Source organism: Lepisosteus platostomus, chromosome 22 (assembly GCF_059453375.1).
Source record: "Lepisosteus platostomus isolate fLepPlt1 chromosome 22, fLepPlt1.hap1, whole genome shotgun sequence".
NCBI lineage: Eukaryota > Metazoa > Chordata > Actinopteri > Semionotiformes > Lepisosteidae > Lepisosteus > Lepisosteus platostomus.
Window position 1 is genome coordinate 11,434,533 of NC_142632.1, and position 23,383 is coordinate 11,457,915.

The following is a 23,383-nucleotide window of genomic DNA, read 5'->3' on the forward strand; positions in this document are numbered from 1 at the left end:
ATTATTTGAGCAAGCACATTCTCAAATTTTCTTAATTTCCTATGGGAACAAAGGCTTAAGCTTGTGGCCGGTTATTACATGCCTCGATTGTGTTTCACACCTGTCTTGAAAAGCCTTATACCCCCCCGAGAGTCTTCTCACAACCCATCCCCCCCTGGTTAACGCTAACCTCGGGATAAGCACACACTACATTGGTGGTGGTGGAGGGGATCCCCATTACCTGTAAAGCGCTTTGAGTGTAGTGTCCAGAAAAGCGCTATATAAGTTAAGCAATTATTCTTATTATTACAGACGCTAGAGTAGTGCCGTCTGGACTGGAGCAGGATGCCAGTGGCGGAACACACTCCTGTCTGGAGTGAAACAGGGCGAATCCAGGAACGTACTAACGCATTAGAGACACGGCATTGCATATTTGCATACGACACCAAAGCTGGACAAATTCGTATATTGAAGCTTCTCAAGCAATATACCAGGACGCAACAATTGAATTGGGAACCCTGATGATAGGTGCTTTTCGTTTTTATATAAATCTCACGCATACTCCCACAAGTATGAAAAAACTGGCCTGCGCTTCTTCCCCATAATCCCCGTTTAATTAGATTTTATCGCCCCCTGCTGCTGATGCTGTGTATAACACCGCCTGTTTCTCTTAGAAAATGACGGTACCGAGCTTGATGATGTAATCAGCACTAGCTGCCCCTAACATTTTCATTTTGCCCTTTGAAAACACTTCTTGTACGCCCTTTACAGTGCGCTGCGTTTCACCACGATGTGAGGCAACTCTCAGTGTCACTTGTTTTGATGAGTTCGTGGAACTGGGCTCTCTAAACGTGGCTGACTTGAAAATGTTTGCACCGGACATCAATGTTCAGGGCGCATTCCGCTCCGGTCCACTGCCTCAAACCCGGATAAGGGCGCCGAACCCCAAAGCACCGAGTCAATGTGCCCGCCAGCCCCGAGGAACAGGAAGTGAGTCACGGCCGGTGAATCAGGACACGTGTGCGCTGAGAAACAGGACGCGGGGACAAAGGCAGGAAATGTGCTGGTGGAGTCTGGTATTCCGGGCATGGTAACACTCGACTCCAATTCCAATCTCTCCCTCTTCCCACCCAGGCGGCAGTGATATCACAACCTCTGGGGCAATAGTTTTACCTGGCCGGGGATGGAAAAGCTCTGTGGGGCTCATTTTTGTGTTGGCTGTGAGATCACTCGCTATCAGTTTAATGCCAAGGGGATGCCTCTCTGTACTCCTCTTCTCCGGGAATAGTAATTCATGATTGTTGTTAGAATGAGGATTTTCCTGACACCTGTGGTGGAAAATTAAAGACACGGGGTGTCGGATAGGAGAAAGGTTCCGTGGGGGAGGCAGAGGGTATCTTTGAGTCGGGTGATTTGAGATAAAAGGAAGACAAGTTCAGCTTTCTGCACTCCAGAAAAGCCAGCCCACTTAATTGCTCTTGGAAACGTCACTATCAGCAATATAGTTGTACAACGGAGACACCTAGTGGTGAAAGACGAAATGCATCATAATCTTTTGTTTTACTTCATCCTGGTTGGATCCCGTCACATTTGCTTTCCTTGCTTGGAATAACAACATCACATTTCTACATATCTTCACTGGTCTGGTGGTTCCTCATCTCCTGGCCACCTGTTGCGGTGACTAAGCATCCTTTTTTCTTTTTTTTCTAATGGTAAGAGATGAAATGCATGAAATCTGCTTCTGGTTGCCAACCTATGATTGCCCAGGGAGAAGTGGCCTAGAATAAGGAGTTTAGATATTGTTCTAAAATCAATTAGATGAGCATAAAATACAAGCATGCTGTCCCAGGGAGGTTTTTGTTTCTAGACAAAACAGGAGCCATAAGGATTTCCTGTCTGATCTGCAATGTCCCATGTTAATGTTATTTGGAATATCAGTAGGAAGAAGTTCTAATTTCTGAATTTCATTACTCTGAAAATTGTTCCAATATGTTCCTCTTCCTTACTGTTACAGGCAGCCTGAAATTGTTTCCTTTAATTTCTATCTTAGGTTAATTTACTTTAAGCACAAAATCCACAGGTAAAGAGAGGTGGTGTGTAAGAGCACCAGTGCCGTCTGATAGCAGTATCTACTGTTGTACTGTAAGGTAAATAGCGGGTTTGATGAGAGATTAAGCCATATTGACACTGGAGGGAATAAATGTTAGTCAAATAGACTGTCCTTTTGCAGAATGAATGACCTCACCTTGTTTGCATCCTCTCGTGTTCCTGTAGAAGTATGTAGACGGAGACATACAGTATTCGATGGAGTCTTTGAATTACTTTGTTTGCTGTAGCTTCTCTAGAGTTCCCGAGGTTGTATAATCTGTGGTGGATTATAGAGACAACTTTATGCCACTTTATCATAGCCCTGTTCACAATAAGTATATTCATTCAGGATCCGCCAACATCTCCGTTTGTAGCCCTGACCTTTTTAATTTAAGCCCCCGACGCCAAACCCAACTCCTGCCCTAACCTGCAGAGAACAAACACAAGTGCCTTTCTCTCATACAGTTGGGTTCATTTCAGTTCATAGATTGACAAAATGTGGATTACAAGTACAATTACGGCATCATGTAACTGTAATTTACTTCTCTGTTGAAGAGGCATAGTAACGTATAACATTTAGGCCCCCACAATACAAAAAATGATTTTGCTGTTCTGTAATAATCCGGGGAAGAGTCAGCAGGTAAGTTCATGGGCTCAAAGGAATGTCCTACTCTGACAGGTTAAAAGATTCTACATCCTTTAAGTCTTGACCAGAGTCAGCCCAGTGTAATAAGCGACAGAGAAACCAGACCGCCAAACCAGAATGGAAATTACATGGAAGCTCTTCCAAAAAAAGGATGCCCCAATTTTACACAAAGACTTGTAGGAGTGTGCAACAAGCTACGCAGTCATGGTGTTATTGAAGGTGCGACCCTGGATTCTTCCGGGAAATGGCTGGGAGAGATTCCTGCATTAGCTACCAAAAAGAAAATGAGACGGATGAGCGGAATGACCTCTTCTTGTATGAAAACAAATTCTTATGTCATCATATAAAGTTAAATGATGTTGCAGTGCTTTGGGTATCGTGCCTGTGCTATCGTGTTGCCCTTCCCTAGAATGAGAGGGCTCGGATCATTCCACGGATCATTTTTTCCCCTTGATCTTTGGACATTAGCCTGAAGTCTGGAATGGAGGTTTTAAGTAATATGGTCCCAGAACATTCTGCACATGATGTGATGTGCAGATTATATTATCCAAAAGTCTGGGTGCAAGATTTTCTACTCGCCCACAGCGAAAGCAGCTGAAGCTGATGTGCAACTCGCCTGTATCAATTACACGATCGGCTCCGAGCGACGCCATGCGGGAGGCGTGTGCGGACTCCAGCGCTGCCAGGCTGTGTGCTTGGCCCCAGGAGTGGAATTAAATGGACACCGCTGACCTCGACAGGAGTACTTGTGTGTTTGGTTTTCCAGCCCTCAGATTCTCCAGTATTCTCATTTTGTGCCCTCCCCCTGGTGAGATGCCTTTTCTTCCTAAAGCAGCCTAAACTTCTGTAACCTAATGGTGTTGTTTGAGGAGCCGAGAGCTCGATTAAGTTAGCCTTACATTTCCCACATTTTGGTAAGTGTTCATGATGTCCTGGGCATCCCAGCTGGTGCTTTCCTTCTCCGTATATTTTACTTCTTTTTTTTTTTTTAAAGATCTACCCGTGGCTATAAATTGTTCTTTGCAGGGCTGGGCTTGTTAATTTAAGACCTGGCTTGTACAGTATGTGAAAACATACCACAGGCTGTGTGCTTTCGCACACAGCCTGTGGTATGTTGTGGTAAAGGCTGCTTGATAGTTCCATTAAAATGTGTCTGCTGAACTACTTTTTTCTAAAAAGCATCAGGATTAATATTTTTTTTCTTTAAGGTGACTTCTTGAAGCCCCAATCATGTCATTTGCATACTCAAAGCAATCTGTATGAAAATATTTACTACTACAACAACACCTAATAAGCTTACTTTATGGCTAAATTATTTTTTGAAACAAATAAAGTGGACTTTGCTTTCTTAAGCATTACATTGTTGCAGTAAAAGTGTTGTGCTCCGAGTTACAAATGATGTGTGGGCTTGTGTATTTAGTTTCAGGCCTCACAAGAACCACCGTCTCAAACTGGGCTTGGGTCATATAAAAATTTCACATTAATATCTAATCTCATCAGTAGTACTTTGGTATTCCTAGATCCAATTTGCAGTTTAATACCATCTCTGCAGTCCCTTTTTAGTCCACAATTTTAATCAAAAATGGAAAATATTTTACAACAAAGATTGGACAAAATAGTTTAACTTGAGCTCATGAAGAATAAATAACACTGGAGGAATTTGAGTGAACACTGGAAACCACTTAATGGTTTAGATATTTGGAAGCAGGGTAGTTCTAGGGTATTTTCAAGAGTTCCATGATAGGAAGATTTTCTTTTCAGCAAGAATTACATATGCAGATTTGTTTTTTTTGCATATATGCAGTAATATACTTGATCTTATGTGGCTTGAATTTGGGATTAATAAGAATAAGATCTCCATACTGGACTCCTACCAAAGTTTTAAATACAGATCAACCTGGACCTCATACTCCATTAATTTATGCATTTAAAACAACCATAATCCCTTTTACTCAATGTAATAAGATTCTTATCCCTAACCCTAGCTCAGAACTGATAGCTCAAAAATGGTTGAAATCTTTTCAAATTGAACAACTGCTTTACATTTCAGTCAAGAAATTGACAACTCTGCTGGAAAATACCCAGAAAAGATTGTAACCATCTTTCAGAGATCTCCTGCGCTCAGTCACCTGGATTTGACACTTTGACGCCTGGAACAAAAGTAGGGAACAAAAATGCACCCTTTCAAAATAAAAACTGAGCAGTCACAAGTATTGCAGAATATTTTTAAAAGGTGAAAACTGATTTTATTTACATTACTTATAAAAATAGCATTAACATTGCCAAAAATATACATAAACAGTACAGAGAATCCTTGTGCAACAGCAAAAGCATCAAAGCAACAGTGAACACATGGACTACTTCCATTACTTTTTAAAAGAATGAATGAAGTGAAGGTTAAAATGTTCTAAAGGTTCTCCCATTTCTAGAGTATAACAAGCACATCAACTTACAGTTGAGCTCGATTTTCCCACCCTACAGGAAAATGCATTTCAAGAAGAAAGCTGAAAGGATCATTTTGAGTTTGGGCAGTTTCATTTATCACCTCAAAACCAGCAACTTTATGACTGGCTGCTTGAAATACAGTGGGTTTTGCCTTCTATTCCAAGTATTATTGCAATAGAACTGTAATATACTTGTTCTTCAATGTGAATGCAAATCAGAGAGCAATTACTGTTTAGGTACGTGCCCCTGCCAGCCCAACCCAAGAGAGGATGGGTTCATCTGGTGCTAGCTGTGCTTCCCAGTAGTTGGAAATAGTGGAGAAAAACAAGCAGGGGAAAAAACAGGAGAAATTAATAACCCCAGAACCTTTAACCTTTATCCAGTTTCATGTCAAAACATAAGCCCCAACAGCCAAGAACCAAGTCATAAACCTACAATGGTGCAGTAGATCATAAAATAGAAAAAAATAAGAAAAAAGAACCCTTCTTGCCTCCACATTAGTGCACAAGGCTGACAGACTTTTCAGAGATCAACACCATGCTACAGTGGTATTACAAAAAATGATACACTCCAATATTACAGGTCTAGTGTAAAAAGAAATGGAAAGCACACATACAATGTCAGGTTTAACAAAACTTTATTTTCTTTTTTCCGTAGATAGCAAAAAAAAACAGGAAAACGTACATTCATCTTCACATCTGTAAGTGCACATATAATGACAAACATCTTTCTTTTAAATCTTTGGCTGTTGACCACACCATTATACTATTCCCAGAAGAATGTCTTACAATGATAAGACCAACATCCCTTGATTGAAATGTTGCAAGAGTTATATTGTTTTTACCGATAAGGTCTGAAAGACCCATAAACATTGAATGAAGCACTTTTTTCCCCAATCAATCATTTTCGCACATACAGATTTAGAATTAGTAAATGAACATACAAAGAACTTCAAGCTTAAATGTCAATGGAAAAAGAAAAAAGACTGACTGCCACTTATAGGATTTCTTAAAATATTAAGCATCTTTGGCATCAGCAATGACCTTGAGAATTTATTGCCAACACTATTTGAACTGTGTTTTCTACAGTTCTGCATTTAACACTCCAGCTACTTCAGAATAAAAAAGAATGATAAAACTACCAGAACAACTTCCTAAACAAACTATCATTTCCTCCCTAGTGTTCACATGGGCAAATCACAGACAAACTGCCACCCCATATAGCATATGAATTAGATGGTCAGTTGGGTCCCCGTCTGTTTTCAGATCATCAGACATCTTTTACACTTTGACCTTCAAACAAACTTAATACTATACAGCCTGAAAGCCTTTAATTATCTTGCCTTTCCCCACAAACAAAAGATTCCATTGTTTTGAGATCATATATAGTCCCTTCATAAATCATAAAACAAAGACCAACAGCAACATCCCAAGCAATACAAGATCTGCACACAAACATCTGCAGAAATACTGATCAGTAAAATACTTTTGGCATGTACAACTTTTTTGTTCTAGGAAGAAACATTGATGTACTTTGTGCTCTAGTTTGAAGAACTGAACTGCATGCATGAAGAGTGAAGTAATTTTGGATACATGTGTCTAAGCACATACTGTCACCGTGGGTCATTTATAAACCTAAATCTTACTTCTCTAGAAGTAGTTTAAGTTACATTATATTGATGTTCTGAGGTCTTCACCCTCTTAACTGCATAACCTAATACCTCACAGACCATCTCAAGCTACTGGAGGTTTAATGCTGCAGACATGGTAGTGATTTTGGCAGTTCAACAAGACTCTCCCTCCTTCTGGCTCAGAAAACATTTCATATTTGCAGCATTAAGGTGATTAGAAACACTGCATGTTTACAGTACACCAATTTTTTTTCTAAGTATCTAGAAAAGATTAGTATGTGGAATTTTTTACTGCACCGAAAGGATTCATGACTAACACTGAAGAGATAAAGTGGAAAGAGTTAACTGCAAGACAAGACATTGTTAGCTTCTACGGGGGTAAACCTGTACTTGTCTGTATTGATGAAATTGTTGAGTAAAATGTTTACACATCATAAAACTGATCGTCCCACTAAAGAAAATTGATATTTATATATATACATAATACAGTTATTTATACAGACTAACATGGATCAGAAATGCAGTAGGAAAGGGAAAAAAAAATCCTAAGGCTATATATAAAAAAAAAATCAAAGCCTTTTGGCTTCATATTTACACATATACATACACTATTTTACACATTTCTACAGTTGCAAATACACATCTGACAAAGGTCAGCCCATGAGATGGTGTTTCATAGTAAATTCACAGAAATAATGTTTCTAACCTTTTCAAAGCCACAGTTCGGATTTCACGTTTGTGTAAGAGCTTGGGCAGCGAGTGTTAAGAGTAAAGAGTAATCTCAGAGGCACAATACAAAGGCACAGCCCTGTCCCTGAAAGACCGTTAAGCTCCTGCAACCGTTCTCGGGAGCATTCTTCATACAGTCAAAGACGTCAACATTTTCACTGACCACAATCTTGACCTCACCCCAGAACTCCCTCTAACAACAAACACCTTACATATATTTCCCCACAGATCCAGCTTCTCACACTTGCATCAACATGCACAGTTCACCCACTGAGTTAACAACAATGGTGTCAAGTAAAGTGCATATCTATGGACAGTGTAAGACAGCTAAGGGCATTCAAGTTTAATCGTTCACGTGAAGCATAGTGAGACCACACAATTAACCAGATTTCTCCCTCACTGTGAAATGTGTTTTGGATGAAGATTTCTTTTTGCCTTCCGCAGAAAAAGTACCGAAAAGGTTTCAGACTACTATGAAAGACAGCATGAACGTGAACAACCTCAAAGAGAAGACTGTACTGTGTAAGGCTGGCTGATCACTATTGCCCCTCTCTTGCAGCTGTCAAGCACCAGGCGCTTGAAATCCTCTGACTTCATGAAGCGTGCAAGTGCGAAAAATAAAACTTAAAAATAAATACAAAAAAAGTAGCAACATCATAAAAACAGTATGGTGTTTCTGATGAGAGGAGTTTCCCTTTTATCAAAAGAAAAAAGGAAATTCATTGGTTGAATAGCGTGCAATCGTGCTTGTTTAATTAGCTTTGTAAGACAGGTAGTCCACCATTGGCGGTGGGATGGGCAGCATCCGCACTTTGTCGGTGGGCATCACTCTGCGCAGAGCCATGCGGCAGAGGTGCTGGAGGCTGGCGATGGTCTGTGGACATGCCCAGAAGTGAACGCTACCGTTACGGGTTCTGCAGGACAGGACACAGGGCCAAACAGTGTCAGATGAGGAATTAACCTTTATTGCCCCTAAGGGAATGTGTCTTGCACATCAGGAGCATGTAGCATATGGCAATAATACAATACAGCAATAACACAATCCCATTTAGCAACTTCGCTCATTCAGAACTCAATCTAGTATCGTAAGATTAGTCTATAGCTCAATTTCAACTTGTCAGGAGCATTTTGCTATACAGATCTGAATAGGAAGATATCATAACATACTGATATAGAAGTTACAATCTGTAGAAAAGGTCAAAAGCTCATCTTCAGGTCTAATTCCTTCCTCAACTATAAGTATCTTTGAGCATTTCTCAGGGAGAAACAAATTAAGACTTACCCAGCTGCTAAAATACTTCCTCCAGTGGAGAAGGCACTGCACAGTCCATTTGTCAGTGGGGCAATGGCCTGAGGAGACTTCTCTTCGATGCTCCAGAACCGAATCAACCTTGAAAGATTAAGCCCCACATAAACTCACAGGAAAACATTACAACGAGCTCTTTATGCCCACAAGAACTTTAGAAATGTAATGGGCGTTTAAGAGGCATTTTCAGATGTAAGTGCTAAACCTCATAAGGAATTCTGAATGTTAATTAGGACATCATCTTCTTCATGGATACTCAGATTTGTAATTGTTGTTGGCTTCATTAGCTATTATGTATGAATTTTTTTTTCAAATTAATGCATGTAAAATTCTCTTAAAGCTACAAAATCCATTTTATGTAAACTCAAATGTCGTAACTTGGCCATTTTTGCTGAGAACAACTGATTCTTCATGCATGGTATGTGACTGTTCCATCTAAACACATTCTTGCTCTAGTATGAAAGCAGAGCTCAGCTGAGTGAAGCCAAACCTGACTCTTTATGGCCATCATGTGAATAGCATGTGACTCCTCCCCACAGAGGCATATCCAGCAGAAGAGGAACAGCAAGTTACTAAACCAGCTCTCCTTAGCTAATCCTGCCACATGCCTTTTACTTGGACATTTAATGAAAAAACGTCTGGCTTAAACCTTCCTTTCTCTCGGGATTTCAAGAGTCTATTACAAAATACTGTGATTTTTAAGATTTGGCACATGACTTATTAGGATGTGATTAGCAATAAAGCAAAGTTTAATGCTTATTAGTTGGCAGTTTACTATTAAAGAAGTTCCAAAAGATTTTGCCAAATTAAAGCACTCAAAATAGAGAGCATATTGTATAGCTAGGATTAAATAATTTTAAATAAAGGTAGATCCTATAGTCTGATTTCATACAACTGGAATTGTGTACAGATACAGAATAGTAAAGATCTCTGAATGTTTCTAAGAATTCAAAAAAATCTGGGCTTATTATTTTGAATGTGGATGTGTGGATAATGGTGGTGGTGATCCAATAAAGTAAATTGAATAGAGGGCTTAAGGACCAAACAAACGATTCGGATCAATCCATCCTAACTTGAAACGCTGGCCTGTAATACAATGAAATAGTGAAATGTACAGTCCCATTTGAAAAAATGATCAGGAGACTCCAACAATCCTTACTTGTCATCAGTGACGCTGGCAATGTGAAGCCCGTCATGACAGAAGGCCACTGATCTCACCCACCGGTCATTTGCCCCTCCTGCGAATATTGGTGAGGGAGGAGGAAACAAGTGTCTGTGGGGAGAGAAACCAACAGGTTAGGTCCACATAGAACCCCATCAGAGTTGAGCATAAACACAGCAGAGGTGAAAAGGTGGTGATATACTGTTCCTGTAAGCCAGTGTTACTCCCAGACAACTCCCTTCTGCCCGAGATGGATGAATAAGTAATCAATCACTTGTGTAAATCATCATCATATGTTTTAGGCAAGCCACAAACGCAGTGTTTTATGTACTGGAGAAATAACAGTTCTCCTTCACCTTCCAGAAATGCTAAAAAGAAACATTAAGCCCCTCCTTGCCTCACATTTTTCATTCGCATCCCTCCCTTCCCAGCTACCCCTTGGTCAGCTCCTTATTCCGCACAGGGGTCAGGAGGACTTGAGGACAGCCTATGGCTGGGATGAGTTTGCCACTGCCACGTAGGTTTTAGACAAAGAGTTTTTTGCTCAACGTCTATAAACATTCAGAAGCCTGCCTGACTGGGTGTTATTCCCTGTGAAAATGGGAATGTAGCAGGGAATATATGATGGCACTGAGCTTCTACAGTGCAGAACAGAAGCATGACAGCACTGACCCGAACTCCCGGAGCACACTCCCAGTGTGCGGGTCCCAGACAATGACACGAGTATCGTACGAGGCAGTTGCCAGTAAGGCTCCATCAGGTGAGAACTCGCAGGACACCACATCATTATGATGGCCCTCCAGCTTCCGGATCAGCGTGTACTTATCCATGTTCCACAGGAACACCTGGAAGGAAGAACAGCTGTGTTATAGCACACTGTCCACCGCACAGCAGAGAATTTAATGTTTTAAATATAATTCTTTTAAAATAATCATTAAGATTACAAATTCAAATCTCAAATTACAAATCAGGCATTCTGAATTAAAAATATGCTCAGTGTCATTTTTATATATTTAAAGAAATATGTACAGTACATGCTAAATAAGCAGCAGAGCTATATTTAAACAAATGCATAGGGCTTTCTCTTAACAGGTTTGGTCAAACTTAACACCCACAAAAGGTGGCTTTTCCATTGGCATTTCTGTCTTTTATAATTGCATTTTGTCAAAATAATTAATGCTATGATAGATACAACAAGTGAAGGATCACAAAAAGAACTACAATCCTTCCAAGATTAACTACAGAAAGTTGAGAAAAAAATATACAAACAAGTAGTAACTTAAGGTAACATATTGTTACTCCACTGGTTTCCCCTTTCAGTGTTTTAGTTCACTTGTGATTACAATAGGCTCGCACCGCCAGTGGAAGCCTACGAAGAGAAACATACTGCAAGAGAAAAGAAGATTTGATGGCCAAAAGGTAGACGCCCTTGGCAAACAATTGCAACATGCAACAAACTGCACAGTTTCACCATTCAGAAACACTGGTTTCTGATGCTTGTTGGCTCAGGTGCAATGCTTTAGTGAAAACATGAGAATAACAGCTCAGATCGGCCACATTTAAATTGCCTCTTCATTTTTAAACTGAAAAATATTGCTTCTGATTTGTAAATTTAGTTTACAATATATTATGAATAGTCAGGATGCCCACTTCAGGAATATTCTTTTGAAAGTGACCCTGCAGTACTGGATGTATTTCAGGCAAAGAAAGAAAAATTGTAGAAATGAATAGTTTGGGGATTTTTTTAAGATTCAGCGGTGTTCCAAGATTTTTTATCAATTAATGTCTACCCAATACTGACTAATCTGGTATCCAATCAAGATATAAAGTCACATGTATCATGACAAAAATTCTTCAATACTAGACGTTCATAGTAAATACCACTACATTGCACTTGAGCAAAAGCTTTGAATGTCTAAATTGACATTTACTTAATACTATACATTATACTACTGCGTCTGCCGCAGCACAATAACTTAAAACATAAGTCTGACTTTTCATTCTTTGAACTTGGCATTAAATCATACTAATAAAGCAATGAAACAAAAGGGCTCAAAACACTTGGAGGACTGTCAGCATTTCAGCCCACTCTTCCCCAGCAGAAGGAATCACTGTTTCAGACACCCTCTCTAAAACCTGAACTGTAACCCAAACTGAGCACCGATGAAACATAAATCATTTTAAAAATGCCAACAAAACAGAGATCTGAAGCCAGGAAATGCTTAAGTAGCATTAAATGTTGATCTCCTTTTCTTTAGTAAATCTAGTAATGTGAAATAAAACATTACTTTATAACATTAAAGATGGGCTGTGGCCATTTTTGAAAAAAGCACTAAAAGCTTTTACAATGGAGGACCAATATGGCACTACTCTTGTAGTGCCTTTTTATACATACAGCACAACAGTAACCAAATATTAAGTTAAAACAAAACATAAAACCTGACATTACACAAGTCACAGGCCTTGAAAGAGGTCAATTATAACAATTGGGAATCATCTGCCTTTGCATCATGTTTGCAGCCCAAACAGTGTCCTTATTAGGTTCTGCCAGATAACTGGGACAAAGGCAGACAGAAATGCAAGCAGTCTGCCAGTGCACAAAGAACCCTTTCACTCCTGAATTATACCAAGAACTGCCTATTCCTTGAGTTAATACCTCAATTCCAAAACTGCCACTGAGAAGACTGTGAGACAACTGACTGCTGAACAACACTTAACACACTGGCTCAGACTTGGGTGCCTCACTAAGCATCAGCGCTAATGGACAGGATATGAAGAGTAGGTTTGTTTCTAGTTACTGTCAAAAAGGAGTACATTTCTATGCATTTCAAAGGAATCAAGATTCCAGGTGTACCACCCAGATGGCACTTCGAATTTCCCTATAGATCTACAAATAAGCGTCTACCCAGATACAACGATGGCTCAGATTATACACTGCCCTGTTCTCCTCCTGGGCCTGCTATTTCAGGTCTCAGAAAACGGTGCGAAATTGAAGCGAACGGTTAAAGACGTTGCCGTGGTGGGGGGGTGGGTGTTGGGGGATGGGGGGTTTAATAAACAATTATAAAACAGCAGAGGAGGTGGACATGTATCGGCACCTACGTACAGTAAACCTTGCTGTCAGGAGCAAGGCTACCTCCCGGCACGGGCACAGAGCGTCCCACGCGCGATGGCAGCCATGCCACTCCCTCAGCACCGGCTACTCAATGTGAGCGCGGCGCTCCTTTCAAAACCTCAATCACACCACACTGTGCTGCCACCACCTGGGACAGGGAAAGCAAGACACTTATGGAGAAACAACCTAAAAAAAAAAACCTCGGGCTAAAAAAAAAAAAATCAAGTTCATTGCCTTCTGTTTAAAGTAAATATGCATGACAATTTCTGGTTGAGAGGCTGGTCGGTTACACTGTCTCCCTTCCTTGCAGCCATTGTTTCACACATGCGAAAGACTGGTCTTATACAGGAAAGCCTACGGGCCGTCCCGCATGGTTTAATGTATACTGGTGCATTCAACTGGCTGCAAAAAAAAAAAAAGGCTTGGCATCGCAGTGTTTCTAATTTTTTCAGTTTATCAAAAATAAAAGACTGTGTGCATCTTATCAAGGCCTGCAAATAAAAGCTTTAAAACTGCCATTCTGAAAAGCAGATTATGATCCAGCTCACCCTCACAACCGTAAGTTTCGAGGATGCATATTAAATAAATAGCCTTAAAATTCACTAAATACAAGGGGTACTGGAGTCATCGCACAGCTGTGATACAATATCATTACTACTGTTGGCATGCACATTCTATTTACAAAGCCATTTCAAATTAAAAAAATACATCAAGCAGAATAGAGAACACACATCATGACACCGAGCAAAGTTGTGTATATTTCAGTTTTCATTGGTAAATTATTCTGCAGAATTAAGCACAAGCAGCCCATTCCAGACCATCACAGCTCAGTCAGGAGGGGAGAGGAGAGGGAACTTCAGGACGTACCGCTTTACCTGCCCCCACCGAGCACAGAACCGAGGAGTCGGGGGAGAACGCGCAGCAGTGCACCCAGTTCTGATGGCCCCTCAGGACTTTCACCATGTTTCCTGCAAGACAAGGCACAGCCTCATGACGGCCAGCTCGTAACTGCGATCTCACCCATCTTTTCTTTCCTTCCACCTCTACTTTGAAGCAGTTATTTCATTTTCAAAACTGGGGAAAAAACGGCAAGGATCCAAACTCAAATGAAGAGCAAAAAGAATTGCTTATTTTAAGAAGTGGATAATCCCTTCTAGAGACGTCAGACTCATTTTGCCTTACGTGGTAGTTATACCTCTTGGAGCCCCACTACTTTCCATGGGGAGTCAGCACAGCCTGCAGTCTGGCAACACACTGACTTTTCAGCAGGGCAAACTGATATACGAGTATGCAACTGATTAACAGACTTGTCCTTGAAATGGATCCTTATGGGGAGGGCAGGTCTAGTTTTGCTCAGAACTGCTATTGGCAAACAACTATTAAGAAAAAATAGAAGTAGGTTATCACCCTGCCCTTGGCAAACAGAGCTCCTTATTAAAGCCACAGGAAATTTACATTGCTGGAAATGGTTTGACTTGGCAGGCGTTTCAGTTTAAACCTGGATCACAAACTTTGAAAAGGAGCTGTATACGAAACCCTGTACGAGTTCATGCATTTAAATGGCACTTCTCTGCAGCCACAAGAGAGAAAATATTCGAAAGGTTACTGGTGGGAGGCAGGAGGAGGGAACAGAGCTCACAGCCAAAAACAATGTTATCACCCAGAGGGGATGCACCTAACAGTGAAGGCAAAATAACACATATGGGGAGACAGTGTAACAACATTTGGCAAGCATCTTCCAAACAGGAGTTGGCAGAGAGGATCCTGACACCACAGGAGTCTACTGTGCAAACATACAGAGCACAAGGCATCTTTAAACAATTCTAGATCTCAGCAACAAGGAAAGCTGATCGTTCACACTACATTTTAACTTGTGCAGAAACAAAGCAGTACAGAAAGACACGGAGATAAAAGCGCTTTAAAAAAAAAGGACAAGTAAAAAAATTCCTTTTCCAGAATGTAAAAACATTTTTAACGCCTTGTAAGACAAGACTCTGGCACTCACCATCGTCCTTCAGGTCCCAGACTCGCAGAGTTTTGTCTTTGGAGGCAGACACTAACATAAGGCTTCCATCCGGAGCAAAGGTCAGGTCGCGCACAAGTTCTGTGTGGTCCATCAAGTTTAGCAACAGCTTACCTGCACACAAAAAAAACAAAATCACTGCTTGAATATCCAATGCACTTTTGTCTTTCAAGTTCATTCACTTTATGCTTTTGATTGCTCCATTTTTATTAAATGAAAAGAGGGGGGGGGAAGCATAAATAAAAGCAAGCTTACATATTGCATTACCTCAAAGGTTTTTTTGCTAGTTTCAAAATCGCATAAGTTATACTTCCGTAAAATCACTAGGTCCAAATTCATTACTACAAACTTACATTTCTGTATCCGTGAAACAGAATCTAAATAAACCTACTTGCAATTTTTAAATTAAGACAAAAAGTGAGCTTGCCAACATGCAAGTCAAAACAAACCATCAGGAAACACAAAAGGTGGTTTGTCTCGACGTCGAGGCAGAGTGATCCGAGTTGACACATTAATCCTTCACAGCAAAAGATTTGTAGCTGCACCTCACTATAATAGCATTTAAAGACCTACTTTGGGATCAGATTACCAAAATGCTTTTTAAAGCATTACAAACACTTGCCTAGCAGTTATGAAAATGTACACGTCTTTTAAATGAAATGAGGATCTAACCTTACTAATTTTCTAAAAATAAACTCATTTGTCTGGCCCTGAGAAGTCCACAAATCAAAGAAAAACACCTCCTGCAGAAAATGTCAGCAATTACACTGCTTTAATACCGCAGATCTAGGCAGTACAGTACAAGGAGCTATGCTCAATTTATTACATAGAGTGCAATTAAGATAAAATACCTACAAGGTCTTTCTACACCATCACCCCTGTTACCCTCAGCACCCACAAAACATCCAATACTACACATCCACGTTAATTACCTGATTAATGTGAATACTAAAAAAAGCATGTTAAGTATTTCACAAAACACCAATTCAAAAAACATTAAATAAAATTGTCAGTTTCTGCTTCGAACTGGATTGCATTAACGAATGTAATGTAATGAACTACATTATCAGCCAATCACAGCTGTGATATGGGACCCGCCCCTGTAAGCACAATTACTGTACTCCACAGCTGGCGAGTAATCACAGGGACAGAACCCTGCCAGCGTGGCAATCTAGCCAGCATTCACCTCCGCCACAGCCAGATGTGCAAACCGGGATTTCTGCAGTTAAAAAAACGGGTCATGTGTTTGTTAACTCCCCATAACCCCAAATGAGGAAAAAGAAAATCCTTTGATCTCTACTGTTGCCGCACACTACGGTAAATGGCAAAGAGGTAGGTTGTGACAAGTGTATTTAAACAAAACCTCCGAAGCTCAGTAAGGTATTTTAATATCAGAGGTGCATTTCAACACACCATCGCAAACACGTCTCATCTTCCAACTTCCCAAATTAAAAGGCTGGGAGGTGACACAGGTTTATCTAATTTAAATGTAATTTCGCAGTCGAAAGCATTTCCTCCAAAAAGACCCTGGAAATCTTTCTGTACGCGTGCCTGTTGTCAGGAATGGTTGGGAAACTGGTGCAGTATTTCACAGCTCAGTGCGGCCTCACGTACGCAGTGGGAGATCTGGGTAAGCATTAACAGTGCTGACAGGACAGTACAGATCCCTGCACAAATACACATTCAGGTGTGTCTGGTAAACGCACTGTCCCGCACGTCAGCTCCTTACATCATCAGTGCTACTGCAGAAAAACAGGAAGGCAGCCACAGGAACGAAAGGACAGCTTAAAGGGGCCAGTTTCCCTACCTGCATAATAACTCAGTCTTTGTATATCATACTGTCGGTGAACTGCTTTTTATTCCAGAAGGATGACTAAAAAAAAGCTCATAATATTATTCTAGAAATAACACATTCAAAACCATAATAACAGATAGTAAGGATTTCCTAAACAGATCAGAAGATCCTACTCTAATCAGTGTTTCATAAAAAATATGCTCAATTATGCTTTTAAATACGCTCAATGGCAGAAAACAAGAGCCATATTATTTGGTGAATGCATTTTTAAAGATACTAGCTTAAGATAAAGAATGTGTTTATTTATGGTTTTGGAAAAAATGTATGAGTTTTTGCTTATGTATTTAGATGTTTTTTTAAAAGAAAAAGCAGATTTAAGTAATCAATTTTCTTCCTCCTCAAGATCTCCTAAATGAAAGCAATCTGCTTCCTGCAGTCACTTACAACAGGAGCTTTAAAATGTTTAATTGACGGAGAAGACTGGGCAGCAGTAAGGAGCAGTGGTCAGGGTTCTGAACTCATAACTGGGAGGTTCGAGCAAAATACTTCACTCAAATTATTCCAGTGAAGTACTCATCTACACAAATGGATGTAGAGAGTATTTTACAAGACGTAACACACGTTGCTTTGAATAAAAGTGTCTGCCAAATTAATAGTAGTCTGCCAAATTAGCATCTCCAGCAGCTCAAAAAAAATCTTTTGATGACTGACCAATTTAGAATGATTTGCCTCGTCTTTTTTCAGTACAGGATAAAACGCCATTGTTTATCATTGGGAAGATGTAATCTTTTGTCCGAGTATAAAAATTGGCTTAAATGTCTTACCTTCATTGAATTAAGTTTTGTGAACAGCCTTTAAACGCGGATCTTGGACAGGGCAGTTCCTACTAAACAATTACAGCCAACCTGTGCGCTTTTCTTACCAGTGTACACGTCCCAGATCTTGATGCGCCCGTTGTTGAGGCCGGTGGCCAGCAGGAGCTGGTCCTGGCCGAATCTGAAGCGGTGCCACTCGATGTTGACGCAGCGGCTCTGCTTCTCGGGAACGGAGGAGCCGAACGCCAGCCCCCACACGATGTCGCCGCAGTCGATGGTGTGCTCCCGCGGCACGTTCTTCTGCAGCTGCCCATCGCTGTTCTGCCTTGACAGGCGCCGGGACCCTGCCGCGCTGGAGAGATCAGTGCTGCCCACGGAGCTGCGGACGGAAAAGAAAGCAAGGTTATAAACGTCCTACTCCACAGCAGCTCAGCTTTGCACCCCCACCTCCCACAAAAACTAATTTTCATTATTTGATTTAGACCGTAGACGATCTTCCTCCCCAAATCATATGATTATTAAAGCAAATAAAACTGTATAGTTTATAGCTCTGCTAAGTGCCCTGAAACTTTAGAATGTCAGAAATCTTTCCTGTGCCCTTGCACTAAAACAAATTTGTTGTTGCGGTTAGCTTCTCCATTCAGTACAAAGATGCATGCCATTTGAGATCCAAGTCTTGTTCAAAACACAGCTCTGCGGAACCTGAGGCATTTGAATCAATAACCCAGTTTAAATCCAAACCTTCTTTGCCGTGTCCGAAGGCAGATTACATGGTGAAATATTAATATTCTGCTGTAGGACTGGCCCCAGTGATTGCTCAAAAAACAGCCGACTGGAATGTTTGACCATACACTGTGACTCACTCCGTTTGGCAAACGCAGAAGCCACAAACTAAAATGCTTAAAATCGCTGGAAAGGGGGCGTTCCGTCTTCAATTTGTTCAAATGCAATCTGAGCCACCAAACAAATCACGTTCTAGAAGTTTCACATAAGCCAATTGTGCAAGAAGAGCAGGCTCTACATAAGGACACAGAAAAGGCACAAGACCCTCAGCACTGTTTTCACTTTCACACTGGTTCCTTTATTTGATGAGAGCCAAAAAAAACAATGAACTTGTGACTCTTTACAAAAATGTAAACATCTGGAATCAATTCCAACAAGTAGCACCCAGTTGAGAAGTTTTTCTTTTTGAACGTAGGTTCATACCTTTGTTCTGGGATTTGAAGAAACTGCTTTCTGTACAAGAAAAAAAAGGATAATCTGTGGCACAGTTGCTTCAGCAGCTGAGTTAACCAAACAAAGAGCATAACAGATAACAGTACTGCAGACGAAAATGTACTTACAACTTACTCATGTGATAAGCTTCTGAATAAATATTTTACCAAAGGATACGGATCAAGATTGTTACACAAACTCTAAACACCAAACTAGCTAACCCTATAGAGATACACAAGGAACTATTTTAATCAGCCTACGTATTTTAGCTTACACAAAACGACCATTAGTGCTGCTAAGAAGTTCAAGGATCATTTTAAAACTAAATAAGACAGCTCTCCTACTTTCATTTAGAAACCAGACAAGTTTCTTTGTTGCCAAACAAAACTGCAGAGCCACAGCCCTTTGTTAAACATTCACAACATGTTGCAAGGTGATAGCACAACCAATCTAGACTGGAGAAGGATCATTGTTTTACAACTGCTTCTATCTGAATTTTAAAAAATAAATCACCAAGACCGGCAATAAAACAAGTCAGTTATTGGACAAATAAATGAGAGGACTAGTGAAAAGCCCACATCAAACAAACTCATGGGTGGAAGCTAACACTGCAGTTTAAAAGTCTCCAAGCGAATGAAGCTACTCAACATGAGTTGGAGGTAGAACATCTACTCTTACTCGCTAGAAAACATATTGATCTGCTGAAACCTGTCCGGAGAAAAACAACCAAGTGCATTCTGGGCATTTAAGGAACGTCCTACACTGACAGGCAGAAGGAACTGAAACCTTTTAGCCGGCAGCAGAAAAGGCTGATCAAGCACTCCAAAGCCTCAAAGGCATCGACAAAGTTGACGCAGTGCACTTTTTCACAAACTTTGAAATATGAACCAGAGGTTAAGTAAAAACTACATGGGAGTGCATTCAAAATAGTACATTTTTCCCTTGCAAAACAATTACATTTTCAAACTTAAAAATGGTCATTTTGGAATTTGCTGCATATCCTAACACCATTTATTTTCCAAATAAAATATATGTATCATTCAACTTAACTTTGGAATTCTACCTACTTCAACCTGTGTCTTCAGAATCTTTATTTAAAAAATAAGGCTATTTCTCATCTCGGAACGAATGAAATTGCTTCAGAACGACATTGCTGACATAAAAAGGAAAATAATGCATGCTGTATTCAAAAGACTACGTCTTTGGTTGGAAGGTTAGAATCTCCCAAACTTGGTCGATAAAGTGAATTTGGTGCCTAATGAAAAGCTGCATTCACAGCTGAACTAGGGGCACTAGGCAACTTGATCTGTTCAGCCTTTTGTAACAGCACAGTAAGGCCAGACCCAACAGAACAAGCCAACTCCAGGCAACTGGGACAGTACATAAAAGAGCTGAACACTGGACAAATACACTGCCAGCTGCCAAATGAATGCCCACTTGGCTCGACAGCAGACAACTGCACGCGCCTTTATTATTTCACTGAACTGCAACATTCCCTGGTTCAGCCAGTTTACAGTGCAGATGGCAGGCGATGCAGTCCTACTAGCGGCTTGGCCTTCTGATGTATACCACAATAAGAAGTTTATCCTTCAGCATTCTTAAGTAGTACATTCACACTTCAGTCAAGTGTACAACAAAGGGTTTGTGACCCTAGTCAGAAGCCGGAGATTCCTAGTCGTGGTTTGGTCTGTGTGGATTGCTGGCATGCGTAGCGTCACACTTACAAGTTGCTCAGGCATGATGTCCACGGTACAAGCCTCACGACGCGATGCCCTTGAGACCAAGCGAAGTAGGAACCATCTGGAGCAAAAGCCACAGTCCAGGTCTCCCGCCCGGACTTCTGATCAAAAGGAGCAACCGGCACTAGAAGTTCCCCAATGAACTGAGCCTTGGCTGCGGGCAAAGACGAAGAGATCAGAGCTGTGGGATCGATGCCACGAGAACACCGTGCACGATCACGAGAGGCGCTGGCCACGGGCGAGGTCAGACGCAAAGGGCACGTCCAGCTTCAACAAGTGAAGAGTGAACAAACCATTCGGAGGCTAAAACATTAAATGCAAACAGGTGAGCATTTAAGGACCAACCCCCCCCCCCCCACACACACACAGGTAAGTAAGACTTGTCACCCAGCTTAATGAACCAGGACCTGCGCTTAGCTTTGGAGAGCTGCTGTGGCTCTGCCAATGCAAGAGGGAGAGCAAGAACATTCACAGGCTGGAGAATTGCAACAGCAGCCTTATGGCTAAACCTATTAACTAGTGAAATCTGTTAACGTGTCCACAAAGCATAGCCGGACCTTGCACAGCCCTGCAGGTTTACAGGTTTCATAGCAGGGGAAGGAGATTAACAAGTGACTTTTCCAGGAATTTCAGCACTGAAGCAGAAGTACACGCTAGGTACTTTAGTCACGTGTTAAGGTGGGTTTTCAGGGCTCCTTATTGTCTAACCCATTGGTTTCGCCAGATCTGTTTTCTCACTTGGGTTGGGAAAAAAGGGTATTTTCTTAAATAAATGATAACTCTAGAAATAGAACTGCAGTATTTCACGTGAATTATTTTTTTACATTAACTTACGTCTAAACAAATTAATGAGCTTTAAACTTTTTGGCCATTTAATAAAGTATGAACAGAACAGGAGCAGGACATCAGTTCTAATTCCTGCAGTTGTCAAGCCATTTCTTTCACAATTACAGCACTGCTGAACCCCGTTTTAAAATAGTTGATAGTTTCTACCGCAAACTTAATCCAAAACCCAAAGGACATCAGTACAAAGTATGTTTTTGTTCTATCATTTTAATAAATGGTAAGAAAATAGAAGAAATAGACTTATTTCCCTTGGTTATTTGTACTGCTTAGTCTTTTGCGTGCTTACACGTAATGATCCTCAATGTTACGCCCTTAACCAAGCTGAACTGCACACGGAAAAACCGCTTTCATATCGCCTCCAGCTCCAAACTGGCGAAATAATCGTTAGACAAATAACTAGACATAGATCATTAAGAACCCGGTGTCGTTTTATTTTTAACCAGGGGCGAAAACCAGAAGGATTTCGGAACACTGCAGCCACCAGACGACGGCCTCTCGTCGGTCCATTTCATTCACGATGGCGTAGGCCCTCGGGGTACAGCAAAGGGGGGGAAGGGTATTAATATTTGCTGCGGACTTATAAATAAACGAAAGGCGAGGAGGTGTAGCGGAGCCTCCGTGTTTAGCCCCATGACTCACGCTGGCGCAAAGCGATAATCGATTGAGCGTCCTCGGGGGGGGTTGAGGGGGGGGGGGTCGAGAGGGGGGTTCTAGGGGAGGGCTGGGCAGGGCCCCGGGGGGGCACCAGACTGTGTACATGAGAAACCCAGCATCCCTCATGGCTGGTCGCCCCAGCCCCAGCCCCACCGGGGGTCCACAGAGCACCAGGGACACGACTGTCGACAGGGCTTTCACACACAGAAACACTGAGAAACACCGGGCCGGGAAAGACGAGTTACTACAATATAATCCTCCCCCATCCCTGCACAATTAAAACCATAAAGTGAGATCGTATATTTCAGGAACGGGACGTAATAACAAAAGACTGTAAAAAAAGGCTCTTCGCTTTCAGATCTAATTTGTTCGGGGAGCATAAGACAGAAATAATAAACGAAATGTCGCACGTCTAGTGTGTTTTAAAGCTATATACCGTGGCTACCTCTGAATTGGAAACTTTTGGCGGCTCAGTTCAGAAATCAAGACGATTCTCAGCTTTACCCCCTCCCTTTCAACCCCAAACCCCACAGATACACTGACATTACAGTATACATGAAGAAGTATAACTTACCTATTTCATTTTCGTTTACAAAATCTGGGAAGCTTGCCATCTAAAAAAGAACTAGTTTCTTAAAAAAATAAAGCGGCGTAACAAATACAAAAATATATATAAATATAAACCTCTCGTATGTAAAATGTAAATGCACGATAGGAGGAAGTAAACTTCCTGGGTTTTTTTTTCTGACGACGTCTGGTCTAGCGAGATATACAGACTAGTCTTAAATTTAAATTTGTTTAATCTACCTCTAAAAAAAGGCAATTTTTTTCTTCGAAAGAGATATGACCACAAAAAACTACGTTCACCAAAGGAATTACAGCATTCACACTAAAAAAAATAAACCTTTTTTTTTAAGAATTTGCAAAATTTACTCCCAACACACGACAGCGAACCGCTAGCTACTGCTACGCTATGCTACACTGAGGTATAATGGCCGTTGGCAAAGGCCAAGAATAGGCGGTTAATCCGAACACGTCATTGCAGTCACCATGGAGACAGCGCAGACAGGCCCCTCATTCGCGGAGAGAGAAGTTGGTGGGCGGGGCGAAAGGCTCCTGTGTCACATGACTCAGTGACCTGTCCCGCAATCCTGTCGGTGGGTCTTTTCTATTAATATATGAACGGGACCTATCGC

General features: G+C 41.0%; 1 protein-coding gene across 2 annotated transcripts; it reads right to left on the bottom strand.

Annotated features, from left to right (window-relative positions):
* Nucleotides 1-4,934: 4,934 nt before the first annotated feature.
* On the bottom strand, nt 4,935-23,179 carry wsb1 (WD repeat and SOCS box containing 1). 2 transcript variants are annotated; one of them, XM_088615601.1, is made up of 10 exons: nt 22,762-23,179; nt 20,673-20,841; nt 18,940-18,969; nt 17,841-18,112; nt 15,106-15,237; nt 13,968-14,068; nt 10,658-10,830; nt 9,983-10,096; nt 8,800-8,907; nt 4,935-8,431 (listed from the first exon to the last, which is right to left on the bottom strand). In XM_088615601.1, the coding sequence occupies exons 1-10, from the start codon at nt 22,799-22,801 to the stop codon at nt 8,269-8,271; spliced, it is 1,302 nt and encodes a 433-aa protein (XP_088471727.1). In that variant the 5' UTR covers nt 22,802-23,179; the 3' UTR covers nt 4,935-8,268. The 2 variants fall into 2 exon arrangements, with proteins under 2 accessions (XP_088471727.1, XP_088471728.1); XM_088615602.1 differs by lacking the exon at nt 18,940-18,969.
* Between the last annotated feature and the right edge of the window lie 204 nt (nt 23,180-23,383).

Excerpts from the sequence above, each read along its gene's own strand:
- wsb1 (XM_088615601.1), bottom strand. The coding sequence starts at position 22,801 with ATGGCAAGCTTCCCAGATTTTGTAAACGAAAATGAAATAG. Across the intron at positions 14,069-15,105 it reads CTGGGACCTGAAGGACGATG|GAAACATGGTGAAAGTCCTG; the intron begins GTGAGTGCCAGA and ends CTTGTCTTGCAG. Across the intron at positions 8,432-8,799 it reads GGAAGTATTTTAGCAGCTGG|AACCCGTAACGGTAGCGTTC; the intron begins GTAAGTCTTAAT and ends CCTGTCCTGCAG.